The sequence below is a fragment of the Gekko japonicus genome, unplaced genomic scaffold, assembly GCF_001447785.1.
Source record: "Gekko japonicus isolate JY-2015 unplaced genomic scaffold, Gekko_japonicus_V1.1 scaffold2341, whole genome shotgun sequence".
NCBI classification, from domain to species: Eukaryota; Metazoa; Chordata; class Lepidosauria; order Squamata; family Gekkonidae; genus Gekko; species Gekko japonicus.
Window position 1 is genome coordinate 101,185 of NW_015167605.1, and position 27,510 is coordinate 128,694.

The following is a 27,510-nucleotide window of genomic DNA, read 5'->3' on the forward strand; positions in this document are numbered from 1 at the left end:
TGGATGGATCACTGCCATTGCTGTGATGCCTGTTTCAGATGGAGTTCAGGATACTGAAACGTTCATGAAACTTTGAACATTGATAATATTTGTGTTGCTCCATCCTGTCTGTTGGACCAAGAGTTTTAAGTTTTTTAAAAAGGAAGAGATAGTGACTTTTCCTTCTCAGGAATCAACTAGAAAATTACGGTTGGTAGGTCTAGTGTTTTAAATGATAGTTAACATTTTCCATGACCAAATATAAGCATTTTATGGGTGGTTATTCTTTCAGGTTGCAGATATGTCAGGTCAAAGGAAGTGTCCAGACTGTGGCTCTTCAGAAATAGTAGAGGATTCTCACTATGCACAGAACCAGCTGGTATGTGCAGACTGTGGCTTCATCCTGACTGAAGGACTCCTCACAACCACTTACACTGATGAAGAGCATTTGCAAGGTGAGTTCAGATGTGGTAGAGTATATGCAGAGGGGGAAGGAACAAAACTATGCTTCACTCTAAAGCATATTTATTCAAGGCCCACTGGAACTAACGAATCTTGCTCCCATGTAAGGGAGACCAGACTTGCCTGTGTAGGAAAAGGCTCACGTCACATTTCTGCCCGTTTGATCCAGTTTTTGAATGAAATACATATTGTAGAAAAAGGCTCACGTCACACTATGCTACAGGTTATAAATTTCTGCCTGTTTGATCCAGTTTTTGAATGAAATACATATACTGGTTTATAGTCTGCATTATTTAATTATTCATTGCAATTATTTACAGTGTTTTCCCTTTAACTGCAGTGATTAGAAATGAATTGAAATAGCAGCCATAACTTCTGTTCATATAGTCTCTTGCTTAGCCATCCACTACTGATGCTGAAAGTGTCTTCCAGAAAATAATAAAATACTCTTGGTGCCCCACTGTTTTCAAAGATAGTTTCAGCACATAAAGATATATCAGTACATTTCTAAATGGTCATGGAAAGGAAATCAGGGAGGATCCGTGAAGCCATCTTGAGAACTAGCTGTTCTCAAGTGTATTATGAAAGAAAAAGCTAATAGTAGTATCTGGAGGATGCTCTGGGGCCATCACATTAAAGGCCTAATCATCCAGGGAGATGATGGGATACTCTATCTGACGACGGCAAATGAACCCAGAAAGTTCCCAGGGAGAGCACTGAAGAGCAGGTTTCTAATATAGCTAGACCCTACACCACTTTTGCAAACCAGTGCTTCACTGTGAGCTTTGAACAAGGCTGTTTTGTCTGATGTTATTTTTTTCCCCCTTCCCAGCGGTGACTTATTCACGAAGTACTGGTCAAAATGAACAGCTGAGCCGATGTGTGCTAAGAGGTAAGCGTTTCTTATTGTCCATTTGCAGTTTGGTGTAGCGGTTAAGAGTGTGGACTCTAATCCGGGAGAACTGGGTTTGATTCCCCACTCTTCCACATGCAGCTGCTGGTGTGACCTTGGGTCAGTTACAGGTTCTTTCAGAGCTGTTCTCTCAAGGGCAGTTCTCAAAACAGCTCTCACCCCTACCTACCTTACAGAGTGTCTGTTGTGGAGAGGGGAAGGGAAAGGGATTTTAAGCTATTCTGAGACTCCTTTGGGTAGTGAAGGGCAGGGTACACATCCAATCTCTTCTTCTTCTGCATCTTTGATACAAAAGTGTGCATGCCTGCCATCCACACAGGTGATACTCTTGCTGCTTTTCTGGAAGCAAAGAAGCTGCTACGTTTTTAACCTGCCTTTCCCCTTTGCTGGGAGACAAGATGAATATCTCCTGTTTGGTTCAGGGGTGTTTCCTTGACAGCCTTTCATGGTATAGTGGACAGAGATTGGACTTTGGTCTAATCTTGGCAGAGCCATATTCTGACTGGGTAACTTTTTATGAGTCTGAGACTTTGTCGACTATTCGGTGTGCATAATTGTACATACAAAATCAATATAAATTAAGGCTGGTTAGTGAGGCAATGCCATAAGGGAAAGGGAAAGCTGCATGCAACAATGAGTATGTATTGTCCAATTTAAGAATAAAACTCTGGAAGTGTTGGTTTAAAAATAATTCAGACTCCATTGTATTTTATCTCAGAAAATAATTGACTAACCAGAACAGACTATTTAAAATAGTGAAACCGATGTGGTTAATGGATCGTTAACATGCATGTATGTTTGGGTGAATCTACCCTGAGAGCTCTGGGCAGCTTACAGCAATTCATTCATGCGTTGATTTAAAACATTTCTCAAACTTTCTGAGCATGTGCTCCCTCTAAATTTGGTGTACCAATCCAATGCTTGCATGACAAAAGGGTAGTCAGGTGACTTTGATTACTCCTGAAACCCTAAACGGGGATATACCATTAGAACAAAGCAGCAAATCTTGAGTTGTCAAGGCAAGTCAACAGCTGCCCTGCCCATGTCTAAAGTGAGGCAATAAGAATCTTTTGCTAAAGGACATGTGATCTGCTGCTTTCCCTGCTGGTGAAAAGAAGATGGCTACATTTTTCTCAGAATCGTGTCTGTTCATGGACCTTCGTACTCTTGTTCCCTGTACTTCATAGGGCTACCCCACTGATGAAGAACCACTGATTTTTTTTGTGTGTGTGTGTGTGTGTATGTATATATGTATAGTGTCTTCCAGTGTGTGTGCCTGAGGTGGTTCACAATGATGAGTGAAAATCAGTCCCAAACATTACAGTCTGAGATAAGAATACAAAAACCATTCAGCCCACCAAAAGCCACTAAGAGCAATTAAAAACAACAACAGGCTGTTGTTGGGACTTCATCTGCTGTTACTGTTCCACCACTTTCTGGCCACTGCAGTGATCTTTCAGCAGTTCCTGGGGCAATGGGAAAGGCAACCTGAGGTGGCCTAGATGGAAAATTGCCTCAGTCCAGCTCCAAGATGTTTTGATGCCCTCAGAGATGATTAAAACAATGTGTGTCTTACACCTCCCAGCCAGTGCAGGATCTCTAGGTAGCTCACAAAGCTGGATATTTTATATAATTAGAACATAAGCATAGATTAAAAATTGACCAATTTTAAAAAGTCTTCATCTGGCACTAAAAAGTTAGCAAGCCTAGTGAACAGACAAGGAGAGGATTTTTCATAACCTGTGTGCTACAAATAAAAAGGCCCTTTTCTGTTGTCATTGCTTTGATAATGAACAGGGACAGACTTCCGGTTGATGGCAGCACGCTAGCAGACTTACCTCCCGGACCTCCCGGAGCTGAAGCTGTGCTCCAGCCGAAGGAGGGGGTGCGCAGGTTCGTCACCCCCCCTCCCGGGACCCGGTTGAAGGGGCTCTGGCCATGGGACTCCCGAGAGGTCGCCTCTTCGCCGGCGCAATGCCGGGGAATTGAGGCGCCTCTCCGTCCCAACGGTTCTTCAAGCTGTGAGGCCGAATGGAACTAAGTGACGTCGACGGGGGCAAGCGCAGGAAGTCGAGCGACAGAAACGGAGCTTAAACGAGGTCTGATGACCAATTATGAACGTGAGTCCAATTAAAGCGTACTAGTTAAAATGAAAAGAAAGCTCCCCACCCCACGGAACAGAAAGTGAGGTGAGCGGGGGAGGGACGCCTCCCATGCACACGAACTTTTAAGCGAATTGGACGGGGGGGAGCAGAAGAGAAAGCGAACAAAACTGTTGAGAAAGACTTACCAAGGCTAGCTTGAGTGTATAAGCGCATATTCAGAGACTTTTAAAATACTGGCTAAAGTAAACAATCTATAAAGATGGCGGGGAAGAGGACAGAGAAAGAGAAACTTCTAAAAGCGAAAGGAACTGAGAGCCCAAGACCGGAAGGAACCAACGAGCTGACAAAGACTTTGATGAAATCCATGCGCCCCCTGCTGGATCATATGAATAATCTCAAGGAGCAGCTGTCAACAGTGAACCAATGTATCACCACTCAGCAAAAACAGTTGAATGAGACTCTTAAAATGATGAATCAAACAGCTGAGAAGGTGAAAGAAGTGGACAATCCTGAAAGCGGCATCTGGAGCACCCTTGAAAGTTGGAGATAATACTATCAGAATTTTAAAAGACATTCCATTTGAAATAAGGCAAAGGAGAAAGAAGTATAAGGATTTAATTCTTTGTCTCCAGATAAATGCAATTGGATACAGATGGTTAACTCCAGAAGGCGTAACCTTCAAAATTAAAGACAAAAAGGAAAGCATGGGAATTTTTAAGAGTCCAGCTGGGAGAGCCAGAGAGGAAGAGAAAGAAGGGATGGACAGCAAGTCCAGTGGCGAGCTGGACTCGGGGGTCTTCCGGAGAGGACTCTCTATAAGAGAAAGGGGCAGCTGCCCCTAAAAGTCCTTACAAATTGCGTAAGAGACTGGGCAAGGGAAAATGAAGGATGAAGGACTCTGAATTGTGCCTTTGAAAATATTGACCCTAGATGCTTAGGGGTCTTTCTTGCTAACAGTTAAATTTAAGATTTGAAAAAGATAATACTATACTTGACTCAGTTCATAATGGGACTAGCGTGACTGAGAGATAACGTATGTTAAGCTAATTTGATGATCTCTCTTGGGTTTTTAGGTAGTAGTGGGTATCTTTTCTTTATTCCTAAATGTAGTCCCTTCCCTTATTTCTGTTGTAGTTTGTAGTCTTAATAAAAATGCAATAAAAAATCCCCTCCAGGGAGCAAAAAAAAAAGATAATGAACAGGGACAGAACAATGTCTCAGATAAACATCTTAGATTGTGCATGTATTTGTGTGTACATTAAAAAAACAAACACACCTGGACATGGTGTTTCCCCTGCAGGGATTGGGCGTGTTCGGGACCTCTGCAAAGTTCTTCACCTTCCCTCTCTGTTCGAAGACACAGCTGTGGCCTATTACCAACAGGCAATCAAACGCCCCTTCTTCCGCCTGGTCAGCTTGGAGAAGAAAGAGATCCTGGTGGGCTGTTGCGTCTTCGTGACCTGCCGGCAGCACAACTGGCCCCTGACCATGGGCTCCATCTGCTTGCTGCTCTATGCAGAAAAGGAACTGTTTGCCAAGACCTACTTGAGCTTCTTGAAGGAACTAGAACTAGATGTACCAGCTCTGAGCTTGATAGACCTGGTGAAAACTCACCTTGGCAGGTATTGTGAAATTCCTTTGCCCTTTCCCTAATGCGCTTCTCTAAGTTGTCGTGTAGCTGTCGAGGAAATAGAGACTTTTTTTGGAGATGAAATTTGCAGCCATAAGTGGCCCTCTCCTAGGTGAAGAGTAGTTGAGTAATTGTTCAGGAGTTTCCCTTGTGCTGACCTGGATAGCCCAGACAAGCCCTGTCTCACCAGATCTCAGAAGCTAAGCAGGGCCGACCCTGGCAAGTACTAGGAATATCAGGGCCAGGACGCAGAGGCAGGCATATCAAGCAACCTCTCTGAAATGTCCTAGCCCCACTAGGGGTCGCCAGATGTCACCACAACTTCCAGCCATGCAAGCACACGTGTGCACGCACGCACACAGAAGTTGCCCTTGTGCACTGCAGATAGCTGTGCATAGCAGAAGGAGCTTTCAGTACAATCTGAGGGTCACGTTAGATGTTGTGCTTTAAAGTATGACTGATGTCCAGATAACCATGAGTATATAATGTCTAGTAGAACTCACTCATGTACTGACGTTACATTTCTTGACAAGGGAATTGAGATTAAAAAGAAATCTGCATTGCAGCATGCTCTGGCTAAGCCAAGGAGAGAAATCTTGGGGTGCAAGTCCTCACAAGTGGGAAAGGAGCATGTACACAGTGGGGTCAAGTGCTGCAGCTTGCGCCACCCCACTATGAAAGTCATGAAACTGCTGCTGTTGTGACTTTTCTGGAACAATGTGTCAAGTGATCTGACATGCTACAGAGGTACCTGCATCTGCATCATTTGTCATTGGGATAAGAAAGGACTATTCACCTTTGTCAGAGATGCTGGTAGACAATCCAGAAGCAGACTGGGTTCCAGACTATCCCTTTCAGTTTAGCAGTATAACAACATAATGGTTCCCTCCAGTAACCTCATATAGTTGTAGGTAGCCTGTATTTATATAGTATATAGCATGTATATAAATGGTTACCAGGGCCTTCAAGGAGCCATCCCTTGCAAAGCAGCGACAGTTGCTATGGGGTGCTCACACTAGGGAAGGGCTCTGTGCACATTTTCACATATATCCTTAAAACTCCAAGCTCTGATGTGACACTGAAGATAATCATGCTGAGGTCCATCAGTGGCTATTAGCCACAAGGTATAGATAGGAGCTCTCAGTCTGGGGCAAGTGATGTTCTGTATTCTTGGTGCTTGGGGGGGGGGGGCAACAGTGGGAGGGCTTCTAGTGTCCTGGCCCCACTGCTGGACCTCCTGATGGCACCTGGTATTTTTTGCCACTGTGTGACAGAGTGTTGGACTGGATGGGCCATTGGCCTGATCCAACATTGGCTTCTCTTATGTTCTTATGTGTTTGTGAATATAACTCAGATTCATACTATCTATCTGTTTGGACTTGTTTGCAATATACATGGGAACAGGGATGCAGATGGCCTATATGAGTTCAGATCTTGGAATAGCAGCCCTGTGGTTGGAATGAATTCTCCATGCAGTTTTAAAACTGCCTTTGCAGCTGTGACCCCAAAGAGCTTTCTTTCCAAAGTGGAGATTTTCAAAATGGTAACTCCTGCCACCATATATCTCTGTGTTTGAACAGTGTGCAAACAGAATGCAAAGCCAGTCCTAGCCTGGAAGTGAAGCATAAAATGAGACTCAGATCTGTCCCTGTGGTTATATTTCAAGCTAAAAGATTGCCCTTTGCTGCCTGTCTTCTTGGTGTGTTAGAGGACTCAGCCCTCTCATTTCATTCGACCTTCCTAACAGCCTTCCACCTTTCTCTCTTCAGGTAGCTCCACCTGTCTAATGTCATTTCTGGCTTTATTTTTCCTCCTCCCAGCTTTAAGCTATTCCCGAACTCATCCAGTGTCCCAAGCAAGTTTGTGGAGGACAAGGAAAAACTGGTGGCCAGGACAATCCAGGTGGTGGAGCTTGCCAGTGAGACGTGGCTGGTGACCGGGCGGCACCCCATCCCCATAGTCACAGCGGCAGCCTACCTGGCTTGGCAGTCTCTGTGCCCTGCTGGTCGCCTCACTTGCACCCTTTCCCAGTTCTGCAAGCTTGCCGGAACGGACCTGCCGCCACCAGCTCCCCAGCGGCTGAAGGAACTTCATAACATCCTCCTCAGGATGGCATCCGAGCTCAGCTGGTTGCGAGTGCTCAAGGTGAACAAGAAGAGCGTGGCAAAACACATGGCAGACATTCTGCAGCACCGCCGCCTGCTCCTGCAAACTGCCTTCCGCACAGGGGACTTTGTGGGAGATGACTCCGTGGGCGACTCAGCAGCAGCGCCACTACAGCCCGGAGATAGAGACACAGAAGGGACCTCTCTTCCGGGAGAGAAGCGCAAGTGCAGCAGCGAGCGGCCCCCCTTGCTCCCACCCTGCCTCCTTAACCCCAGGAAGAAGTTGCGAGCAACCGTTTCCTGCTCAGAGCTCTCAGTCACTGGAGATGAGCCCATTCTGGACAGTGAAATAGAGCAATACCTTCGGACCCCAGAAGAAAAGGAGACATTCAGCAAAGCCCAAGCCTGCCTGCGATGCTGAAGCTGAAGGGATTCAGGGAGGCGTGCAGCCACTGTGCTGAGGTCTTCCGGTCTGCAGCTTAGGGTTCCAGAGCTGTTTCCCTCCCAACTGCCTGGTTGTGGGGAAGTGGCCTTTAAACACCTCTCGCCCAGAAAGGACCATGAGAACAAAAGAACCTGCTCTCTTCTACTAGAAAGTTGCTTAATGGTGTTTGTGTCAGTTGAGATGTAGTGTTTGTTTGTTTTTTAAATTGCTGCCGAATCTGGATTTGGTGTGCCTCTCTTTTCCAAGCCTTGAAGGGAAGAAATTATATAATGAGTGGGAGACAATGGAACTGAAAAATGTTTTGAGTACAAGTCTTCTTGGAACGAGGACTAACCATCTTGCTACATCCAAAGGGTTTTAGTTCTCTTTTGAAGGTCATTATCCCAGCCACTCAGAGATCTGCGTCCTACTGTCAAGGTGGATAAACTGCTGCACTGTTGTTTTCCCCCATGCTGTAACCACAACATTTGAAAGCAAGTGATCAGGCGTGTAGATTGATGACAATAGTTAGTGCCAACGCCGACTAATGACGCTGGCGAGGGAAGTAACCACATCATTGGCCTGTGCACATATTCAGTTCCTGCAAGATTAGTATGGCATGGAGCCATGGCCAGGCAGTTGTGATACTGCTGAAGTAATGCATATACATGTGGATAAGAAAGAGTCGCCTGTGAAAGTTCAGCCCCCTGCAATTGCGCCTTTACTATAACTACAGCCAGCCCTGCTTGGCTCTTAAACAAAGAGGAGGAACCAGAGGAAATGTAGCTTAAGGGGAAAAAATACGGCCACTTGGGGCAGCCTCTGCCTTTTTAGAAAGAATGTTTGCTTTGAGTACTTCTGTTTCTTTCGCCTGGTGCCTGCCCATACACTTGCCCAAACCTTGTCCCCTGGGGACCCCTGGATGTCACAGGGATTTCTTTCTTGTCACACTTGGCTTCTCTGTTATACCAATTTCAAAAATCAATAAATAATAATAAACAATTCATTGATAGACAAATAAGTTATATAAGATGTATTGTACAATGTTTCTGAATGTTTCTGTATTTTTATAGTGATATCCTTCAAGTTATTGGTTCCAGCTTGATAAAGCCATATTGGTGAAACGTGGAGCATATTGCGGAAGCCAGCAATCCCGTAGTTCTGCTTTTGGAACTATTCAAGTGTTCCTCTTCTGGAACTGTTGGAGTGGATATCTTCTGGAAGGCTCGCTTCCCCCCTTTAGACTGTGAAGCATATTGCTCATTAGGAGGGACTGAGCACTTTGAAGTGGTTTGGACTTTGTGAGCCATATACAGGACTTACGTTAAATCATCTATGCCCTGATTATGAATTGTGTGTTGTATGAATAATTTTGCTTAGGATTTGGAAATTGTATAAATGGTTTATTTATTTGTCTATAAATGAATTATTTGTTTATTATTATGTATCGATTTTTGAAATTGGTATTAATTTCTTTGTGTTCACATATACACTGTGGGCTTCACTATTATATTGGATTCCGTCAGTGTCATAAGCAACAGCCCAAGAGAAGTGGTGCAGGGGTCTGTTCATTCATGTATTCTGTTGCTCAGCCTGTGCTGCCCCACCCTCAGATCTCTGGGGAGTGGAGGGGGGGGAGGATCAAGGCTTTACAGTTGTGTAGCCGTGACAGGCTTGAGTCTGTGTTCAGCGACTGGGAATTCTGAAGGCTGCATACATCTGTTCATTGCTTTTGTTTAAAAAAAAACCCCAGAAACCTGGTGGGGCACCCTTGCAGCCAGACTTAATAAAAGCTGACTCTGACTTAACAGATACTGAATTGTTTGGGTTGTCCTTGCGTCAGAGGAGTGAGAAAGCACGAGCCAAATGTATTGGATGTTGCAAATCTTTTAATATATTAAACAAGAAACATCTGCTAGAAACAGTTCATTTATATAAAATGCAAACAAACACAACAATAATGAAAAACCCTTTAAATGGTTTCTTTGGCACAGTTGTCTCCTAAAGCTCTGTTTGATATGTCATATGCTCATAATGTAAACAGAAAAAAAAAAGAAAGGTAATAATACAAAGCTTTCCTGATTAATACTGTTTCGGTGTAGCAAGCATATATAACAAGTTCAGCATCGCCAATATCATGCGGTTTGCAGCATGGACATATGATATAGGCTTTATTAAATATAAAACTTATAAACCCAAGAAGGAATTTTCATAAAAGTGGGGGAAGAGTGTAAAAAAAAAAAAAGGATGACTTTAAGGGAGTCTGTAGGAAGTACTTGTCAGGTGCAAAGGAAGGAACCAGTTTTTTGGAAGCTGGAGAGAGGGGGAAAGGGTAAGTGCCCTGCAACCCCTTGATGGCTACATGCCAGCTCTTGGAGCCAGTGTGGATACTTGTGCTGACTTATGGCTGAATGGGCTGTCTGTTTGGCCTCTCCTGCATTACGTGGCGCTACCAGACAAATGGCCCTTGCAGTCCCTCGGAGGTAGGATTTGTGCAGGCAAGGAGGCTGAAAATGGCTGGCTGCCTGTGAGGTCTGTCTATGTCCAGAGGTGAGGACTTATATCTTAATAAACACTGAACAGTTGAATTTAAGTGACAATCATGCTACTATCGACCAGTATGAAGAACACTGGAAACTATTTCACAAAAGTCTCTTTCCCTCCTAAAACAAATGCACATTTGTGATACCTCAATCGACCTGGTGTCGTCCCCCCACCGGAGGCACTGAGTGTTTCCTAGGAAGATGTATGCTGCTCTCTTCTCTCCCCCCCCCCCTCCTGCCCAAGCTCAGTGTGTTAGTTTTTATTGTGGGTTCCCTACTAGGTTGTGTTTGCTGCTGCTTGTTATACAAACACTGCTAAGTGGTGGCCGGATTGTTCAGGGAAGTTCTGTTTCTCTGTTGCTGCCATTTCTCCACTGAAGTTTCTCTTTCCAGTCTCTGTGAATCGGCTTATACTGCATTTTGAACAGATATTCAGAGGGGCAACAACAGGGGGCAGCTGCCAGGCAGCCTCTGGCTGGCCACTATGTAGCAACGGGATACTGGCCTAAATGGACTGCAAGTCTGATCCAGCAGGGCTCTTTGTTCCTATGAATATCTGTGCTCTTAAAGTCTGCTATTACCTGATTAAAAGGGACCTCCATTACTAGCAGGTATTCCAGCCTAAAGCATCAGGACATTACAGTGCTTCCCTGCAGCAAGAGATCTACCAACAAGACACTGTGGAAGAGATTTATTTATTTTTTTTAGCTTGTTCTGGCTTTAGCCGATACAGCTTACCAAATAAGATTGTAACTGCAATGGACTATTCTAGATTATTCTGCCAGAAAGGTGAGCCTTGTACACATCATAGCAGTGATTTTTGCTGTGGGGTCATCCCACAGTAATAGTGTTATGCTGGGAAAGACCCAAATGGCCGGCCCTGCTGAGGAGGCTGCAGATCTTTCAGATTACTCTAGCACCACTGGAGGACTCCATAAAATGTGCTGCCAGTTAAAAGGCACCTAATGTTGGACTTCAGGTGTTTTTCATCAGTGCAGGTTGCCCTAACAGGAGCCACTTATGTTTTTGGAAGCTGTCTGCTCCCTTTGTCCTAAGTCAAAGTACTCGTTGTAGATAAAGGACAAAGAGAAACATGGACGGCTGTTGTTCTCAGCTGATTACAACTTGATTGTTGTAATATTGCATGAAGGGTTCTTTGATGTGCATGGGGAAGGGACAAAGACCATTACTGGCAGCTTTGTGGAGGGAATCTCCACACTATCAGCTCTGAAAGCTATCAAGAATACACAGCCCTTTCCTGAACCTCTATGCTTGCTCGTCTACACTCACAATGCTACAACCATCCCAGAAAGTGCACTCACCTGGGTGTTGCCTTGGTCTGGGTGTGTGAAAAAGGCTCATGAGAATTCTCTTGCTACATGTTTCAAGGCAATAGGCTTGAAGCCTGGTCTGTGTTTACGCTGCATTGCCTTCTTTTCCAGTACAAAACAAAGAGAAAAGTGGGTGGGCTAATTTTTGTGAGGCACATGCTCAGCCAACAGCCTTTGATTGTTTCTAACGCTTTTGTGTTTGCAGTGGGTGAGTCAGTTGTACAATTCATTACACAGGGTTGCTTTAAATTACTACCACACCTTCTCTGGAACCCTTTTTATCTGGAAACTTGGAAGTCCAGATGTTAATCAGTAATGAGGGGGAGAGGAAAGGGAAGGAGAAGAGTCTGTTTTCTGGACAGTAAGGTGCAGGTTAAAGACAGGTATTTCCCCTCTCCCTTCCTTGGTTCCTCACAGTTTTTGGAGTGATGGTGGAGCAACAAGGTATAGATTAGAACAGTCTCCACAAACAAAATGTGTCATACAAACAACCTGCTCGTTTTTTTCCAGACCAGACAATCTTTGCATAGTACATGCCATGAAGGAGTGGTAAATCCAGCTCAGATTGTGTTGTTTTTTTTTAACAGATTAAAAAAAAGCACAAAAAACCTGTCACAACCAAGTCACTCATAACTCGTACATTTCTTTGATTGGGTTAAGCTATGGCTTTTGCTTTTGCTAACTCAGTAAACTAGGGATGCCAGCCTTCAGGTGGGACCTGGGGATCCCCCGGAATTACAGCTGATCTCCAAACAACAGAGATCAGTTCCCCTGGAGAAAATGGCTGCTTTAGAGGGTAAACTCTGTGGCACTGTACCCCACTGAGGTCCCTGTCCCCCCCCCAGGCTCCACCCCCAAATCTCCAGGAGTTTTCCAACCTGGATCTGGCAACCCAACCCTGCTGGTAGCCAAGGGAAACCTGGCAACCCCACAGTAAGCCAATGGGGCTAAGTAAAACACAGAGGCAGCAAACCTGAAGTGTTTTCTTTCTTTGGAAAAAAATATTCTTTGTTGTGTCACCTCACTGTAAGAGCCCCTTTACATCTCTGTTCAAAGTTTGTGCAACTGTACAGAGTGGAGGGTGGGGAGGTTAGGCTTCTCCTTATTTCAACCACATATTTGGGGCAAAATTGCCCAGATGTCCTAAAACCCAACACATGAAGCTGCTTTATACCGAGTCAGTCCACTGATCTTTCATAGTACTGTTTGCTCAGACTGGTAGCAGCTCTCCAGAGTCCCAGGCAGAGATCTTTCACATGACCGGCTACGTGATCCTTTTAACCGGAAAGGCCAAGAACAGAATCAGGGACCTTCTGCCTGTAAAACAGATGCTCTGCCGCTGAGCCACAGCCTCTGCCTGACCCTGAAATCTTTGGAAGAAGCTGTACGAACTTGGGGAGGCAGACTGGGAAATGGAACACCCTCATAACAAAAGTGCAATTCTCACATTCTGGAGGATCAGGTGCCAGAATGGATGGCTCCGCTGCTGGCTGCGGGTGGTGGGGATCCTAGCGTCGAATGTCCCTTCACGCAAAACCAAAGCAACCTCCGTGCGAGCTAGCACAACTGAAAGGAAAGTTCTGTGGCCTCTCTTTGCTTCCTATCCTGCGTGTCTACTTGCAGGGGACTCCCCCCCCCAACCCCCAACCCTAGAGGAGCATCCCAAAATGTGATCTTCTTAAGATCTGCCACCTGCATCTCAGGTGGGGCAATCTACCCTTGCCTTTCGGCATACTGTCCCCTCGATTCTTCTGCATGGATGAACCAAGCCTTAAGTTTTATGCGTGCCGTGATGATCGTCCGCTTGCAGGACATCATGTGAAAAGAGGGCTACTGCTTATTGCCGTCTTGCCTTTCAGCATACTGTCCCCTCGATTCTGCTGCATGGATGAACCAAGCTTAAGTTTTATGCGTGCCGTGATTATCGTCCGCTTGCAAGACATAATGTGAAAAGAGGGCTACTGCTTATTGCCGTTAGGCGAGGACCAGGCTTCCGGCTTCCAGAGGCAGCAGCGCTGGTGCCCCACCACTTTGGGAAGCTGCCTCTGAGACATTCTGAGGGCACTTCCAGCTCATTTTTGAGGTTGCGTGTTCAGCACAGCTTTGCGCATGTGATTTTTAAAAACTATTTGGCACAACACTGAGGGCTGCGCCTTTAAAAAGAAAACAACCCCAAGGTGATGGAGGTGTTGAAAAGTGTCTAATGCAAAGTAATTCTTAAAAGATAATGAGTTTTAAGCCACCTGGGGCTCTTCCTTGCAAAATTTGAGGAACATTTTCTGGGTTTCTTTCCAGTCTCCCAACTTTACAAATGCTACCCTAAACAACAATTTGGACTAATGTCCTCATTTGCTAGTAAAACCTTTTTTTTTGGGGGGGGGGGAGCCTTTTGACTCTGAGGCTGGTGGTAACCCAAGGTTTTTAGGGAGACTCCTACAGCCTGCTAGCCACTGTATACTCATCCCATTATCATTGGTGCCTACAGGTTCTATAGGTTTATATTCAGAAACCTACAAAACCTGTTGGAGCCAGAGAAGAATCAGACAAGAGATATGAGTGTACAGTCTGCAGGCAGGACTCCTCCATCGTACACCTTCAGTTCTCTCGAAAAACGATCGCCTGTCTCCTGCTTTGGCGTGATGTTGAAGCAATCTCATCACTGCTTCAAAGCTGAGCTGGAAAGGAGCTGTATGAATGGACCCTGAGCTAAGTGCTAAAGGGGAGAGGAGATCTCCTTTACATGATTGCTTAACGTATAGCGAAGGCACTTCCACTGGATAGCAATTTGCCTATACATATGTACATACAATGCTCAAGATTTCAGCTTATGAACACCTCCTTCCCTCCATACGATATACAAAAGCATCTAGGGCCTAAGTGACATGCAGGAAGGATTAAAATAGATTGCAATTCTCCTGGATCCTCTAGGACCATGATTGTCTTTCACGTGAGTGCCTTGGCACCTCAGGGAGGGAGGAGTCTTCTGCTCTGTCTAGGGAGAGGGGAAGACCCCTTGACCAACATTACCTGACGTCTAGAAAGTCAGGTGTGGGGAAATGTGCCCTGCTTCTTAAGACGAGGCACACCCACACGCTGCCCTTCTTGCTGGAGTACCAGGTGAACCTTCCCCGGCCCTATAGGCAGATGAGCGAGGAGCACAAGAGCTCTTGCCGATGCCGCCCCCGTCCCCTTTAGTGCACAACAATTACCTCTGCAGCTTGCTTTGGCAGGCTCCGAGATAACCCATGGCTCGCAGCTTCCTACCGGTTTGGCAACCTTTCCTACACTGTCGTCTCACTCTTCCAGAGACCCGTTCTCATGCCCGCCGTGCTGTCGGCGCTGGTGAGGTTGATATCGTACTTGCTGCCCTTCAGACCCCCGTTCTGGTTGGCCACGTTGAGCGGGAACGATCTCCTCTTAGTCTCTTTGTCCACGGCGCTGGCCTGGTGCTTGAGGTTCTCTCTGCTGGTGCTCCGCCGCTGGGCTCTGCCAAAGTCCGCTGCCCTGTGACTGCTGCTGCCACCCCCGTCACTCAAGTCTGACTGCGTGAGGGCCAAGTCCAGGTTGGGAACCGGGCCCTGGTGCAGATTGTTCAGCGGGCTGTTCCGGCTGCTTTGGTAGCTCTCTGAAAGGCTGTTGTGGAAGCTCCCACTCTCGCTGGTGGGGTGATATGAGGAAGGCCCCCGCAGCGCTTTCAGCCGCTGTTGCTTCCCTTCCCGATACTGCTTAGTCCTGCTTTTGTGGTGCCTGCTGCGCCCGTGGAGGTTGTTGGCGTACCTGGGGGCAGGGTTGCTCTTGCCGGTGGGCGTCTCTGGATCCTCGTAGCAGGGGGTCGGCAGAGGGTTGCTCTCTGCTTGCCCAAGAGCCACCTGCAAGTTGTTGAGCTTGCAGGAACCCGGGGCTGAATTTGTGCTGCTGGGGGAGGACGAAGACTTGGCGGAGTGAGCGGCCTCCGGGCTGCAGCCGATGAAGACCTGCGAGCCGTCCTCCACCCCCACCCCTGGGTGCACGTAGGCTTGCATCGGCAAAGCATTCCTGTAAGACGGGCAGCAGGCAAACCAGGAACTCTGCACGTCCCTACGACGGACACAGTGGTGAACGACGATAAAGAGCCCCAACACGATGGCGGTGACTCCATAGAGGCAGCTGAAAATGACCTTCAGGAGAAACCAGCGCTGCGAGACTGCTGTGGCTCCAAAGGCCCACAGGGTGATGTACAGGAAATGGGTGATCATCAGCGCCCAGAACTGCACCCCCAGGGAATAGGTGCCATCGGTATCGGCACTATGCGGGCTGGAGTTCAACGTGACCGAGATGGAGCCCGAATCAGTCAAGAGGTTGCTGCTGCCGCCCAGGCGCGGTGGGGTCTCCAGAGGTCTGGGCATCTCTTTCAGATTCTTGGCTTGGCACTGCAAGCTGATGCCGGCACACAGGAAGTAAATCCAGGTGATGAGCAAGATGAAAGCCACGGGGACGTAGAATGCCCCAATGCTCGGCCTGCAAGCCAGCCAGCAACTGAGCAGCAGGGGTGGGATGGAAAAAGAGGGGGGGGGGAAATCAACTAAGTAAGCAGCAAATGACCCATGCCCAGGCGGGCAGCATCTAGAAGTGGGAGGTATTGTCTTAAGATCCCCCTGGGAGAAGTGAGAAAAGTTATACCTATTCTCTTAATTCTGATATTCTGGTTGAGGTGGCTTCCACAATAACATAAAGTTTACTTAGGCCTCTCTCTCTGGCCTGCCCTGCCCTAGATAGTCCAGGCTAATCAGATTTTGGAAGCTAAGCAGGGTCCTGCCCTGCCCTGCCCTGCCCTAGAGAGTCCAGGCTATGATTTTGGAAGCTAAGCAGGGTCGGCCATGGTTAGTATTTGGATGGGAGACCACCAAAGAAGTCCAGAGCAATGCTCCCTCTAAGCTGTGGAGTCTTGTGAGCAAAAATTCTACTTTGTGAGCCACTGGCATTAAAGTTGTGAGCGAGCGATTTCGCTACTGCATAAACTAGTCTGCTCTGGAGCCGTCCTTCCTGAGCTAAGGCAAAAATGTGTGAGCCGGAGGCTTAAAAACTGTGAGTTAGCTCACACTAACTCAGCTTAGAGGGAACACTGGTCGAGAGTCACTACACAGAGGCAGGAAATGGCAAATCACCTCTGAATGTCTCTTGCCTTGAAAGCCCAACAGGATTGCTGTTAAGTCAGCTGCAACTCAACAGCACTTTCCACCACCATATACATACTGGTAAGAAGACACATACAGGATGGGGCACATTTTTTAAAATAAATCTGCTGGGGAAAAGTCAGCGTGGTGTGGTGGCTAGAGCGCTGGACCAAGCCTGGGGGAACCGGAGTTCAGATTCCCATTCAACTATAAAGCTCAGTGGCTGACCTTGGGCCAGTCACTCTCTCTAATGCGACACGTGTTTGGAGGGTTCAGCTCCCTTCGCCCACATTTCTCTCCCATTTACAAAATCAGAACTCCCACCCTGTGCGGACTGGGATAGGCCCATTTTTAAACAAAAGGTTCTGCTGCTGTGCAAGCCTGATTCTCTGGTAATGCGCATTTTTATGACACATTAACAAATAGATTAAAAGCCCCACCCTCATGAACAAGACCTTTTGATCAAGCAAGAGCCCAGGGCAGAATGCAAAGTATAGCTACTTGCAGTGTTCCCTCTAAGCTGAGTTAATGTGAGCTAGCTCACAGTTTTTTAGCCTACGGCTCACACATTTTTGTCTTGGCTCAGGAAGGAGGGCTCCAGAGCAAACTAATTTATGCAGCAGCCAAATCGTTCGCTCACAACTTTAATGCCAGTAGCTCACAAAGTAGAATTTTTGCTCACAAGACTCCACAGCTTAGAGGGAACATTGGTGTGGATGATGTAACTTGCCTTCTACCAGCGGCAGAATCAACAAGTCATGTGCAGGCACATTCCCTTGGCCAGTTGGCAGCAGTCATAACTTCCACCATGCTTGGCCATGCAGGCACTCCCAAATGGGATAAAAGGAGGACCTGTTGTCACCAGCAACATAATTTCGGTCCAAAACGAAGGCTCCATATATATGTGTGAAGCTTAAGCATACAAAGCAAATGTTGGGATCGCTTACTAGGAGTCATGGTCCCCGTAATTGTGGATGTTGACAGCTGCTGTAATCCCACAGATGATGAGGGGGATTCCGCCGGCAATCAGGTAAAACCTGAAGCACAGAGGGAAAACACCATTAGCAGAGCGCCTCTCCTGAATGCCCCAAGGTACAGAGACAACGGGAGAAGAAACCACCATATCACATTTTTCTTCCTCCAAGGAGGTTGAAATCTTAGAACGGGGATTCCCTTGCAGGCCAAGACTCAAGACTCAGATCACGATTCCTTCCCTCCCCACACTCCTTGCATCCCCCTCCCCAAAAGACCCTCCTGTCTTCCTTCTTTCTCTGTACCGCAGCATTGGGCGTGGGGCCGGCAGAGGCGCTTCCCCTTCCTGCTGCTGTGGGGCCTTCCACGTGGCTTCCTTGTAGATCACTCGAGCCATCACAGCCATCCACAGGAGAGTTGACAAGGAAGAGTAGTGCAGAATGATGCCAACCTGCAGGGAAATGGTCTTATTGGAAGACACCGACATCTGCCCGAGTGGCTTGTTCAGGAACACTGCTATGACAATTCCCCCCGCCCCAGGATCCCTTTATATTTTCTTCTTATTGGCTGGGCAGCCCCTTTTCTTTTTTCTTCGTTCTGTCTGATCCACCCAGTTGTTTAAATGTCTATAGATATATGCCGACCCAGTCTAGAGACCTGAGGGACTGACGAAAACCCTTCTTTTATCTTTGTCTGACAATGGCATATGAGAGGCTGACAGTAATTCAAGAACTAACAAAGTGTTTTATTTTACTTATAAGGGGAAATGGTCAGGTAGGTATCACGTTTAGGACTTAGAAGGTAAGCAGGCAACAGGAATGAGGTAACTGTATAAACAATAGTTAGTTTGTCACAAGCATGTAGCAGTTTAGTTATACAGACAAGTCTTTAAAACTTGAGGAGAGAGATTTCTTGGCAGTTTCTGCTTAAATAAATAAGCATAAGCTTCTTTGCAAGTTCTTTGTAAGTTTTTAAGTTGGTGAAGGCAGGAACATTCACACAAGTTCCAGTATCACTTCCTAACCACTTGATATGGATCACTCCCTTTACTAGGAGCTATTTCCCTCAGGCTCAAATGAGGATCCTTCTCGATCCTCTCACTCTCTTAACCTTCCTTCCAGTCAATTTTCATTTCTTAACTGCCACCAATGCTCCTTCTAAGCTGTGGAGTCTTGTGAGTAAAAATTCTACTTTATGAGCTACTGGCATTAAAGTTGTGAGCAAGCAACTTGGCTACTGCATAAATCAGTTTGCTCTTGAGCCATCCTTCCTGAGCTAAGACAAAAACGTGTGAGCCAGAAGCTAAAAAACTCGGCTTAGAGGGAACACTGACTGCCACTCTCAACTGTAGAATTCCACTTGAATCCCCTGTCACTCAAGGTTCTCAGACCAGGTTAAAGCATTAACCATTTACTGTTCATCACAGCTGCATAGATTGCAATGTCTTACAGACAGATCAGCTTGTGCAGGGGGGAAAAGAATGCAATGCAAATATGTGTGCTCGGCTGAGAGGCATATGGAGTGGATAATCCCTGCCTGTAGACTGATTTGCTGGAGATTCGTCTCTTCGTAGGACATCTTTGTAAGCTAGGTAACAGCTAGTTGCTGTAGCTGGCCCTGGAACAACCTTCTTGTTCTCATAGCACTTGTCTGCTGCTGCCATTTTGTATTGTATTTAGAGAATCTCTTTGGCCATCATAGCCATAAACAGACCACACCTGCCTGAGTTTGCCTAATTCCTGCATTACAGCTCTCTTAAACCAATGGTCACTGCTACTTTCTGCAGCAGTTATTTCTACACTATACATTGTGTGAGAAAGGACTTGGGACTTATTTTATTGGCCTGAATCCCTGCATTACAGCTCTCTTAAACCAATGGCCACTGCTACTTTCTGCAGCAGTTATTTCTACAAATTAACTACACATTGTGTGAAAAAGGACTTGGGACTTATTTTATTGGCCTGTCCTTAATCTACTGCCAAACAATATCATTGGGGGCCCTCAAGTTCTAGTATTATGGGGGGAGGAGACAAAAACTCCATCCATTTGGAGAAAGTATAGATCACACACACACACACACACATGTATTTTCCATAAAACTAGAAGCTGGACTCCTCCAATGGAATTGATTGGTTGCAGATTTGAAAGAAAAGTATTTCTTCACACAACGTATGTGGGATTCATAAGACAAGGCAGCTGGCCACTGTTTTAGACAACTTGAAAAGGAGGATGGATCTATCAGCAGCTATTAATCATGATGGATAAAAGAAGACTTCATGTGCAGAGTTAGCATACCTCTAAATACCAGCTGCAAGAGGAGAAGGTAAGTTAAGCAGTAGTGGAGGTCTACCATCTTCGTGCTCTACTTCTGGGAAGCATCTGGCTAACTTCTATTGATAAGGGCACCTCTTATGTTCTTACCACTAAGCTTCTCTGCACTTTATAGGGCAATATGTTTATCATGGAAACACCGGCATTTGCCACCACAAATGCATAACAAGTAGATACATGTCTCCTTCCTCAAATGCCAGTTTACATGCCCTTGGGAACTCCAGCAGGAGGGATGCCCGCACAGCCTCAGCAAATGCTAGGAGATTTCGAAGGGGTGCCTGGGGAGGGTGGAGTTTGGAGAGGACATGATGACACTTTAGGAATTTCCCTTAATCTCTGTGGTAAAGGCCACAGAGACATGGGGAAATTCCTAGAGTGTCACTATGGAGGCTACTTCCTGGCCATTTTTCCTCCCACTCCTCAGTTTCTCAAGGGCAGGCAACTGGGGCCGAGGGCAGGGTTTTACCCTCTGTGAACGACAAATGGCAAGCCCATTCAGTTAGGTTACAGCTCCCGGAGCGCATACGAAGGTCTATCTGCCCTCCACCACTTTATGCATTTGGTGCCTGAAACACTAGTGTGCTGCTGTTACAATGTGTGTCTGCAATGGTGGTACTGTTATGAAGAGCATCAGGCCAAGGCTGACCATACTCACTGCTTGACAAATGACCAAGTAGTCAGTCAGGGTGATACCGCCTGCGAACACAGCAGATGTCATGGCAATGTGGAAGCAGAGGTTGAGCAGCATGTGCCAGCACTTACGCGAGATGTGGATGGTGCTGAGAAAGAGCCCCCAAAGAAACACAGGCTTTGGTTAGTCTGGGATGACAAGCAAGTGGACCCAAATTGCACAGAACTTCCTAGCCCTAAGCAAGACGAACAGCTTGATACTAACACATTGAGGGCTGAACTGCACCTTATGAACAGTTCTGTGATACGGGGCTGTCAATGTTTCCTTTCCAGCCACTGGCCTACTTCATCCAGTACTACCCAGGATCTCAGTCAAAGGAAAATTCCTTCCCACCCGAGATTCCCTAACTGCAGACAAACAGAGAGGGCAGATGGTTGCCAACTGCAACATCTCCGCTTGCTTTAGTTTGCTTTTCTAGTCTCCAGGTACAAAGTTCCAGCTTGGCCAGAGGCGTGACCCTTTGGGCATAAGGCAAAGGGCTCTTGGTCTATATGGCTTGTGCCCTTTGGCCTTGGGCAAGCTACCCCGCTGGATTCAAGACTGGCTCAAGATACAATTGACGTAAATTGTATTCTTTCCTTCTGCTGTATTTCATTGTGATTTTTAAATTATTGCTGTACCCCCTTTGGGGCGAAAAACACATGCTAAAGAAGTAAGAAAGACATGCAACCCATCTGCTTGTCCACTGGGACCCAACCCCTTCCAACTATGGGGGTCTCAGCAACATGAGTCTGCCACTGGGACCAGAAGGCTGCTCACCTGTGGTTGACGATATAGGTGATGATGGTGGCAAACAGGCAGAGGAGGAGGAGGGCCGTGCAGGTGTAAATGACAGGATGCAGCACTTCAGCTGGGCTCTGTGACTCGCGTGGGAAATTGCTCAGCTCCTGCATTGGAGAATAGGGTTAACTGACTTGAGATGGGGCAGGGGCGTCAGGAATTAAGACAGCTAGTGGCAGCTCGGGGAGGGGGGTGGTCCTCACTGTTCCGCCCCCTAGGGAGATCACAGCAGTCTTGAAGAATTTGGAGTCTAAGCAGTTAAAGGGCAGGGCATAAATATTTTACATTAAATAAACAAACAAAGCGTCATCCTTCATAGAAATAAGCCTGTGTCACTATGGCATGCCCTCCTTCAAGAAGTTCATTTACTTTCTTCCTCCTGCATCCTTTCAGAGGCAAGTGAAGAGGTCTGTGTTCCGTCAGACTTTTGAGCGTCCCACCCTTAAACACATTCTGCTGCTGTTTCATTTTATGCAGTTCTTGTTTAAGTGACAACTGTTACGTTTTCTGATTTAATTCTAATTAATTTCCAGGACTTCCTAGATGTCCTCCAGCAGATGTCCTCCAGCAGACCTTCTCCATTAAGCATTGCCATGATTTATGCTCCTCCACTCCACAAGTCTCCTTCACGTGCCTCCTATCCACCTGTCAGGGGCCAATGAAGCAGGGCTAAAAGGAGCCTGAGTGTCAACATTACACCTTCTCCAGAATCTGTCCAATCAGGACACTGGAAATTGCCCTAGAGGCCTCTGGGATGTTGCAGGAGGCCTCTGAGGTGTTCCCCCTTTTCCTGGCCAAGCTTCTCCACTCAGCAGAGGGCAATCTGGTGGCCATGGTCCACAGGAGGTGCCTTACCATTCTTAACCTCTGCAAGTAACGTTTGGGCATGCCTGTGCCCTTCCACCCACTCCCAGCCCTGTTCTACCTCATGCCTACCATCAGGACAGCAACGTTGCTGAGGTGCCGGCAGCTGATGGTGGTGACGTTGAGCTCAAGGCCAATCAGCTGACAACCTTCTGCTCTCCAGCTGCCATAGCCGGCCAGCACATCGAAATCCCAGTATGCGGCCATGCGGTCAGTCCCCTCACCCAAATGCCGCAGTGAGAGAAGGACAGGCTCCGTGAGGTTGTTCACTCCACAGCCATCTGGGGAGGGAGACAGAGGGTTTGGCAAAGGGGCCGCACAAGCATCACCGTGCAGTGTTCCCTCTAAGCTGAGTTAGTGTGAGGTAGCTCACAGTTTTCTGGCCTCCGGCGCACACATTTTTGTCTCAGCTCAGGAAGGACGGCTCCAGAGCAGACTAACTTATGCAGTAGCCATATTGCTCGCTCATTACTTTAATGTCAGTCGCTGACAGAGTAGAATTTTTGCTCACAGGACGCCACAGCTTAGAGGGAGCATTGGTGCAGACCCTAATCATTCACTGATCAGCATCCAAAGCAAGGGCTCTACTCCTGAGCCACTGCCCCCTTACTCTTGCCCTGCAAGGCAAAGGAGCCAATGGGGTGTTCCTGTATAATGCTCACTCTGATCCCACCCACCCCTGCCACAGGCACCAGCCCTTACGTGTGCCTGAATAGATCACCGGCGTGGCCACGCTGCGCCGCTTGCCGTCGTCGGCAAGGTGAGAAGAGTTGCCGGTGCTGCAGAAGAGCTTGCCGTTGCGGAACACCAGCACCTGGAGCTTGCATTTGGCGGGAGGTGGATGTGGGGATGCCGGCGAAGAGAAGAGGCCTGGAGGTAGCTGAATGGAGGCCAGAGCAATGCTGTTCTGATGGGACAGGGAACAAGAGGTGAGCAGAAGAACCCCACAAAGCCGATCCAAGACTAATCGCCCTTCACCGCCCCCCTGGGAAAAGAAAGGCACAACAGGCACCTTCCGAGTTCCGTCTCAGTGGCCCCTTAATCTTATACAGTGAACATCTCCAGAAAGTACCTTTTAAAAGCTACAGATGTCAATTAGTCAGTTAACACAGGAGGTCAGATTCACTAGCAGAGCCATTACTTACTTTACGCCTTGTGCATATAAAGCAAAGAGGGATGGGCACTATTTTTGTTTTAGGGAATGGAGGCACATGTCGTAAGAGGCTGGAAGAGGCAACCCTCCTGGGGCTTGAGAGAAAGAGGAACAGCTGTTCCTAAGTGGAACCAGGCTGTCAACCAGAATTTTTGACAGAATTTATATTAAACACAATAAATCCTTCCATGCCCATGGAAAACTGGATCTCTGCTTGCATCTTGCTCTCCTTCCATCCTTGTCTTCCATCTACAGCGCAGAGTTGATTTGCATCTGTCCTATCCCAGGAATTTTAGGGTCCTATCCTCTACCCCACCCTCCTATCATGACCCCCCAAGGTCCGTCCGTTCGTCCATTTGTCCTTCCTTCCCACTTCCCTCACCTTGACATGGAAGCTGGCCAGAGAGATGTTGGGCCGTCCCGTGGTGCAGCGGAACTTCAGCTGCTGGTCTGCTGGGGGCTCACTGTATCGCTCCTGACGTGGGGGCCGCCCACCGAGCATCATCTCGCGCTTCTGGAATGCTGTGCAGCTCAGGCCCATGTAGCTTTCCGGCTTGATCAGGTAGGCCTCAAAGGCGATATTCCTGGAGTTCTGTCAGAGCAAAAGCCACAAGATTGCCTCCTAAGCAAGGATACCGTTGGGAAAACTGTGAGGACCCATTTGTAGGCTACCACACCTTTCCTGCTCCTCCAATAGGTCTGCCACTGACTTTCAGGTTTGCCATATTCCCCACGTTCCCAATCATTTGTTAATGAAGCAAATCAAGCACATTTCTCATGTTCCCTGCTGCTTTGCACTTGCTCCTGGGAACTATTCACAAAAAGCTAGGCCAGGATCAGAGGCAGGATTGGCTCACGTTTCACAAATGAGGTCACCACCGCTGAACACGTGGAGCTTGCTTATTCTGAGTCAGCCCATTGGTCTATCAAGGTCAGTATTGTCTACTCTGACTGGATCTTCATGGTCTCAGGAGATCATCTTTTAACCGGAGGTGCTGAGGACTGAACCTAAGACCTTCTGCATGCAAAGCAATGCTTTACCACTGAGCCACAGCTTGCTACTTACTGTCAACCAGAGCATAACCTGTGATGAAGATCTGACTCCTACCTACTATCCTTCCCTCACCGTCTTAGCCCTGTGATCTTCTGTTTCCCCAGAACTCCTTGACAGGAACGTCCAGTTTCACTGGCAACCTTCAGTCTTGATCCACAGTCCCCATCCAAGTCTCACGCCTGGCCTCTTACTCCCCGTGATTCCACCCGGCTCACCATCCCGAAAAGCCTGTGCCCCTACCACGGAAATGTGCTGTGAGTTGGTGCTGAGCGTATAGCTGGCAATCTTCTCCAGTGAGCGGACGATGCTGGTGCAGGCCTTGTCCTCAATCTGAGCCATCCACAGGACGTGGTCGTCCACCAGCATCATGTTGCTGGCCATCTCCACAATGACATCTGTGAGCTAGGCAGAAACCAGAGATTTCGGAGGTGAAGCACTAGGAAACCTGGAGGGAACTTGAAGTGTTTAGCACGTGCAGTAGATTTCCTGGGCGGCGTACACAAAGGCAGAAAACAAGCCAAAGTTGAAACAAAGTGGAAAATAGGGGTGGGATTCAGACTGGGAAAACAGAGGAGGAGGGAGCTAAAAAAAACCAAACCCCTCACACTGGGCTACTTTTCAGATCCAATTAGCAGCCCTTCCATGGCTGTTAAACATAAGAGCAAAAGAGGAGCCCTGCTGGATCAGATCAGTGGCCCCATCTAGACCAGCATCCTGTCTCACACAGTGGCCAACCAGTTACTGAAGTGGTTCCTCAGTGTTCTGAAGTGATAATTAAAATACAGAGAGGTCTGATCATCCATCTCCCACATCTCATTTGCTTTCGGTCCACAAAAGAACTTAACAGCTTGACCACTATGTTATTCTGGATTGTTTAAATGGACAAAAGATGACAAATTGGGGGCAGAGCCAAAAAAGCATAGGGTGGAGGTGGAACTGGGCAGGGGATTAATTACTCAGAGAAGCTTAATAGGGGAGCAAGGGTGGAGGTGGAACTGGGCGGGGGATTAATTACTCAGAGAAGCTTAATAGGGTGCTCCATGATAAGAACCAAGGAAGGCTGGTGGGGAGGAATTTCGGCAGCATTCCTGGCCCCCATTTCCTACTTTTATGTCACTGGTCTTCAGCTAGTAAATCTGGAGGCATTAGTGGGTCACAGCCCAAAGACTGGTATATAAACGGCACCACCCCTATTTTCTTTGCAGTTCTTTTTAAACGTTTCACTCAGATGTTTTCCTCACAATGCAATCTTAGCCAATCAGGGATCATGTTGTTGATGATAATGCCAATCAGATATGACACCGCGACACCACCGAGGGCAAATGTAGCCAATTCAAAGTGAGGGCAATGCTTCCCGCTTTACCCTCCCCTTGCTCTGGATGGGCATGGAGAAAGAACACTTGGTAGGCAGGAGAGAAAGGTAGAGTGGCTTCTGTTACAATCACGGCTGCCTCCTAAGGAAAAGGGTGAAACTGTAATCTCCCTTCCCAGTCAGCAAGAATAAGGGCAACTTATCAATGAATTCAGATGTGTAACCGAGAGGCAACTATGGAGATCTGGTGATGGTAAGAGGGTCAGACTGGAACCGGGGAGACCTGAGTTCACATCACCTCTCAGCCCTGAAGGTCACGGGGTGACCTTGAGCCAAACACTTGCCTTTAGGCTAGCCTACGACATAGAGTCGTTGCGGACGTAACAGGGAGAGAACTCTATTTGCCTCTCTGAGCTCCTTGGAGGAAAAGCAGGATTAAAATGTCACAGCTAAAAAGTAACAGCTGGGTGGAAAAGCCGCATCCACATGTTGCAAAATCATCCAAAGATTGCTTCCTGGCCACTGGCAATTTTATATTTCTGTTATTAAGCTTCCTTGCATCTCTTTTCAATGTCCCTATGCGTAAAAAAGCTTTTATGAACATCAGTTTCATTATAACTCAGGATAAAAGGTTTTGTTGATGTGAATTTTTTTAAGGTGTCCTTTTTGTGCTGGGTACCTTTTTGATCATATTGATAACATTACTTCACATTATTTAGCACTGACAGTGTTGAGAGCACTTAAGACATATGTCATCCCAGTGATCCTTCCAACAGCCCTGTAGGGTAGGCTGGTATTATTATCCCCGTATTGCAGATGGATAGGACTAAGGCTGACCAGCACCAGGATCTCATAGCCACAGTGCTGGGCCCATTCCCGCCCTGTTGCTTTCAAACTATGATAACTAAGGCATGGGGGGGAACTAAAACAAAGCATGAGCCCCTTTTTGTTGCCTGTCAACAGAGCAGTGAAGTGAGGGGAGGGGGTCTGTTTCCGCTCAGCCTGGGTGTGTCTTTTTCCACTCTTGCATGGCAAGTTGAACATGCTGAAATTCCTTCTGCGGTCCAGTGATTAAAAACACAGTAGATGTTTGCATCTGGCCACCCTAAAAAGCGTATATGATTTTTTTTAAAAAAGGTCTTAAATTGCACTTCAGGGACAGGCCTGCAAAGGTGAAATACGATTTCTTTACATGTCTCTTCTGTTTTTCTGCACGTTCACCAATGTGGCACGGGAAATACTTCTAGTTAAACAATATCCCTGACCCAACCTGTAAATCCGCTGTGGAGCAAGAGGTGTAAATGAAGCCAATCTTTTTTTGTTAAATATATATATATTTGTTAAATATATTTTTATTTTTAAAAGTAATAATAATAATAATAGGGTTAAAAAAAAGTGGGGATTATATAGAAAGTTGTGTATATTAGAGATTGTGGACACTGCAGGGTATATCAAACAAGAAGGTGAAAACTATTTCTCCCCAACATCCTTTTCCTGCAGGCTGTGGAAGGTCAGTAGTTCAGCAGTTTGAGACCCGGGTACCGCATGATGGAGTGAGCTCCCATCTCTAGTTCCAGCTCCTGCCAACCTAGCAGTTCGAAAGCAAGAAATTGCAAGTAGATAAATAGGTACCGCTTCGGTGGGAAGGTAACAGCGTTCCGTGCGCCTTGGTGTTTAGTCATGCCGGCCACATGACCATGGAAACATC

The 27,510-nt window shown here is 47.0% G+C and overlaps 2 protein-coding genes across 2 annotated transcripts in view; one reads left to right on the forward strand and one right to left on the reverse strand.

Moving 5' to 3' along the window:
* Positions 1–280: 280 nt before the first annotated feature.
* On the forward strand, positions 281–7,764 carry BRF2 (BRF2, RNA polymerase III transcription initiation factor 50 kDa subunit). The gene is made up of 4 exons (XM_015413998.1): positions 281–434; positions 1,274–1,333; positions 4,760–5,081; positions 6,910–7,764. Exons 1-4 carry the CDS (start codon positions 281–283, stop codon positions 7,613–7,615), a joined length of 1,242 nt encoding a protein of 413 aa, XP_015269484.1. The 3' UTR covers positions 7,616–7,764.
* Positions 7,765–14,081: 6,317 nt separating this feature from the next.
* The window catches only part of ADGRA2 (adhesion G protein-coupled receptor A2), a 131,963-nt gene continuing 118,534 nt past the window's right edge, over positions 14,082–27,510 (reverse strand). Inside the window, exons 10-18 of the mRNA XM_015413994.1 lie at positions 24,731–24,892; positions 23,819–24,028; positions 22,986–23,190; positions 22,356–22,564; positions 21,399–21,526; positions 20,604–20,727; positions 17,923–18,068; positions 17,593–17,682; positions 14,082–16,007 (exon numbers count right to left, since the gene is read on the reverse strand). Coding sequence (XP_015269480.1) covers positions 14,774–16,007; positions 17,593–17,682; positions 17,923–18,068; positions 20,604–20,727; positions 21,399–21,526; positions 22,356–22,564; positions 22,986–23,190; positions 23,819–24,028; positions 24,731–24,892 — 2,508 coding nt within the window. The 3' untranslated portion in view covers positions 14,082–14,773. The remainder of the gene's footprint in view (positions 16,008–17,592; positions 17,683–17,922; positions 18,069–20,603; positions 20,728–21,398; positions 21,527–22,355; positions 22,565–22,985; positions 23,191–23,818; positions 24,029–24,730; positions 24,893–27,510) is intronic.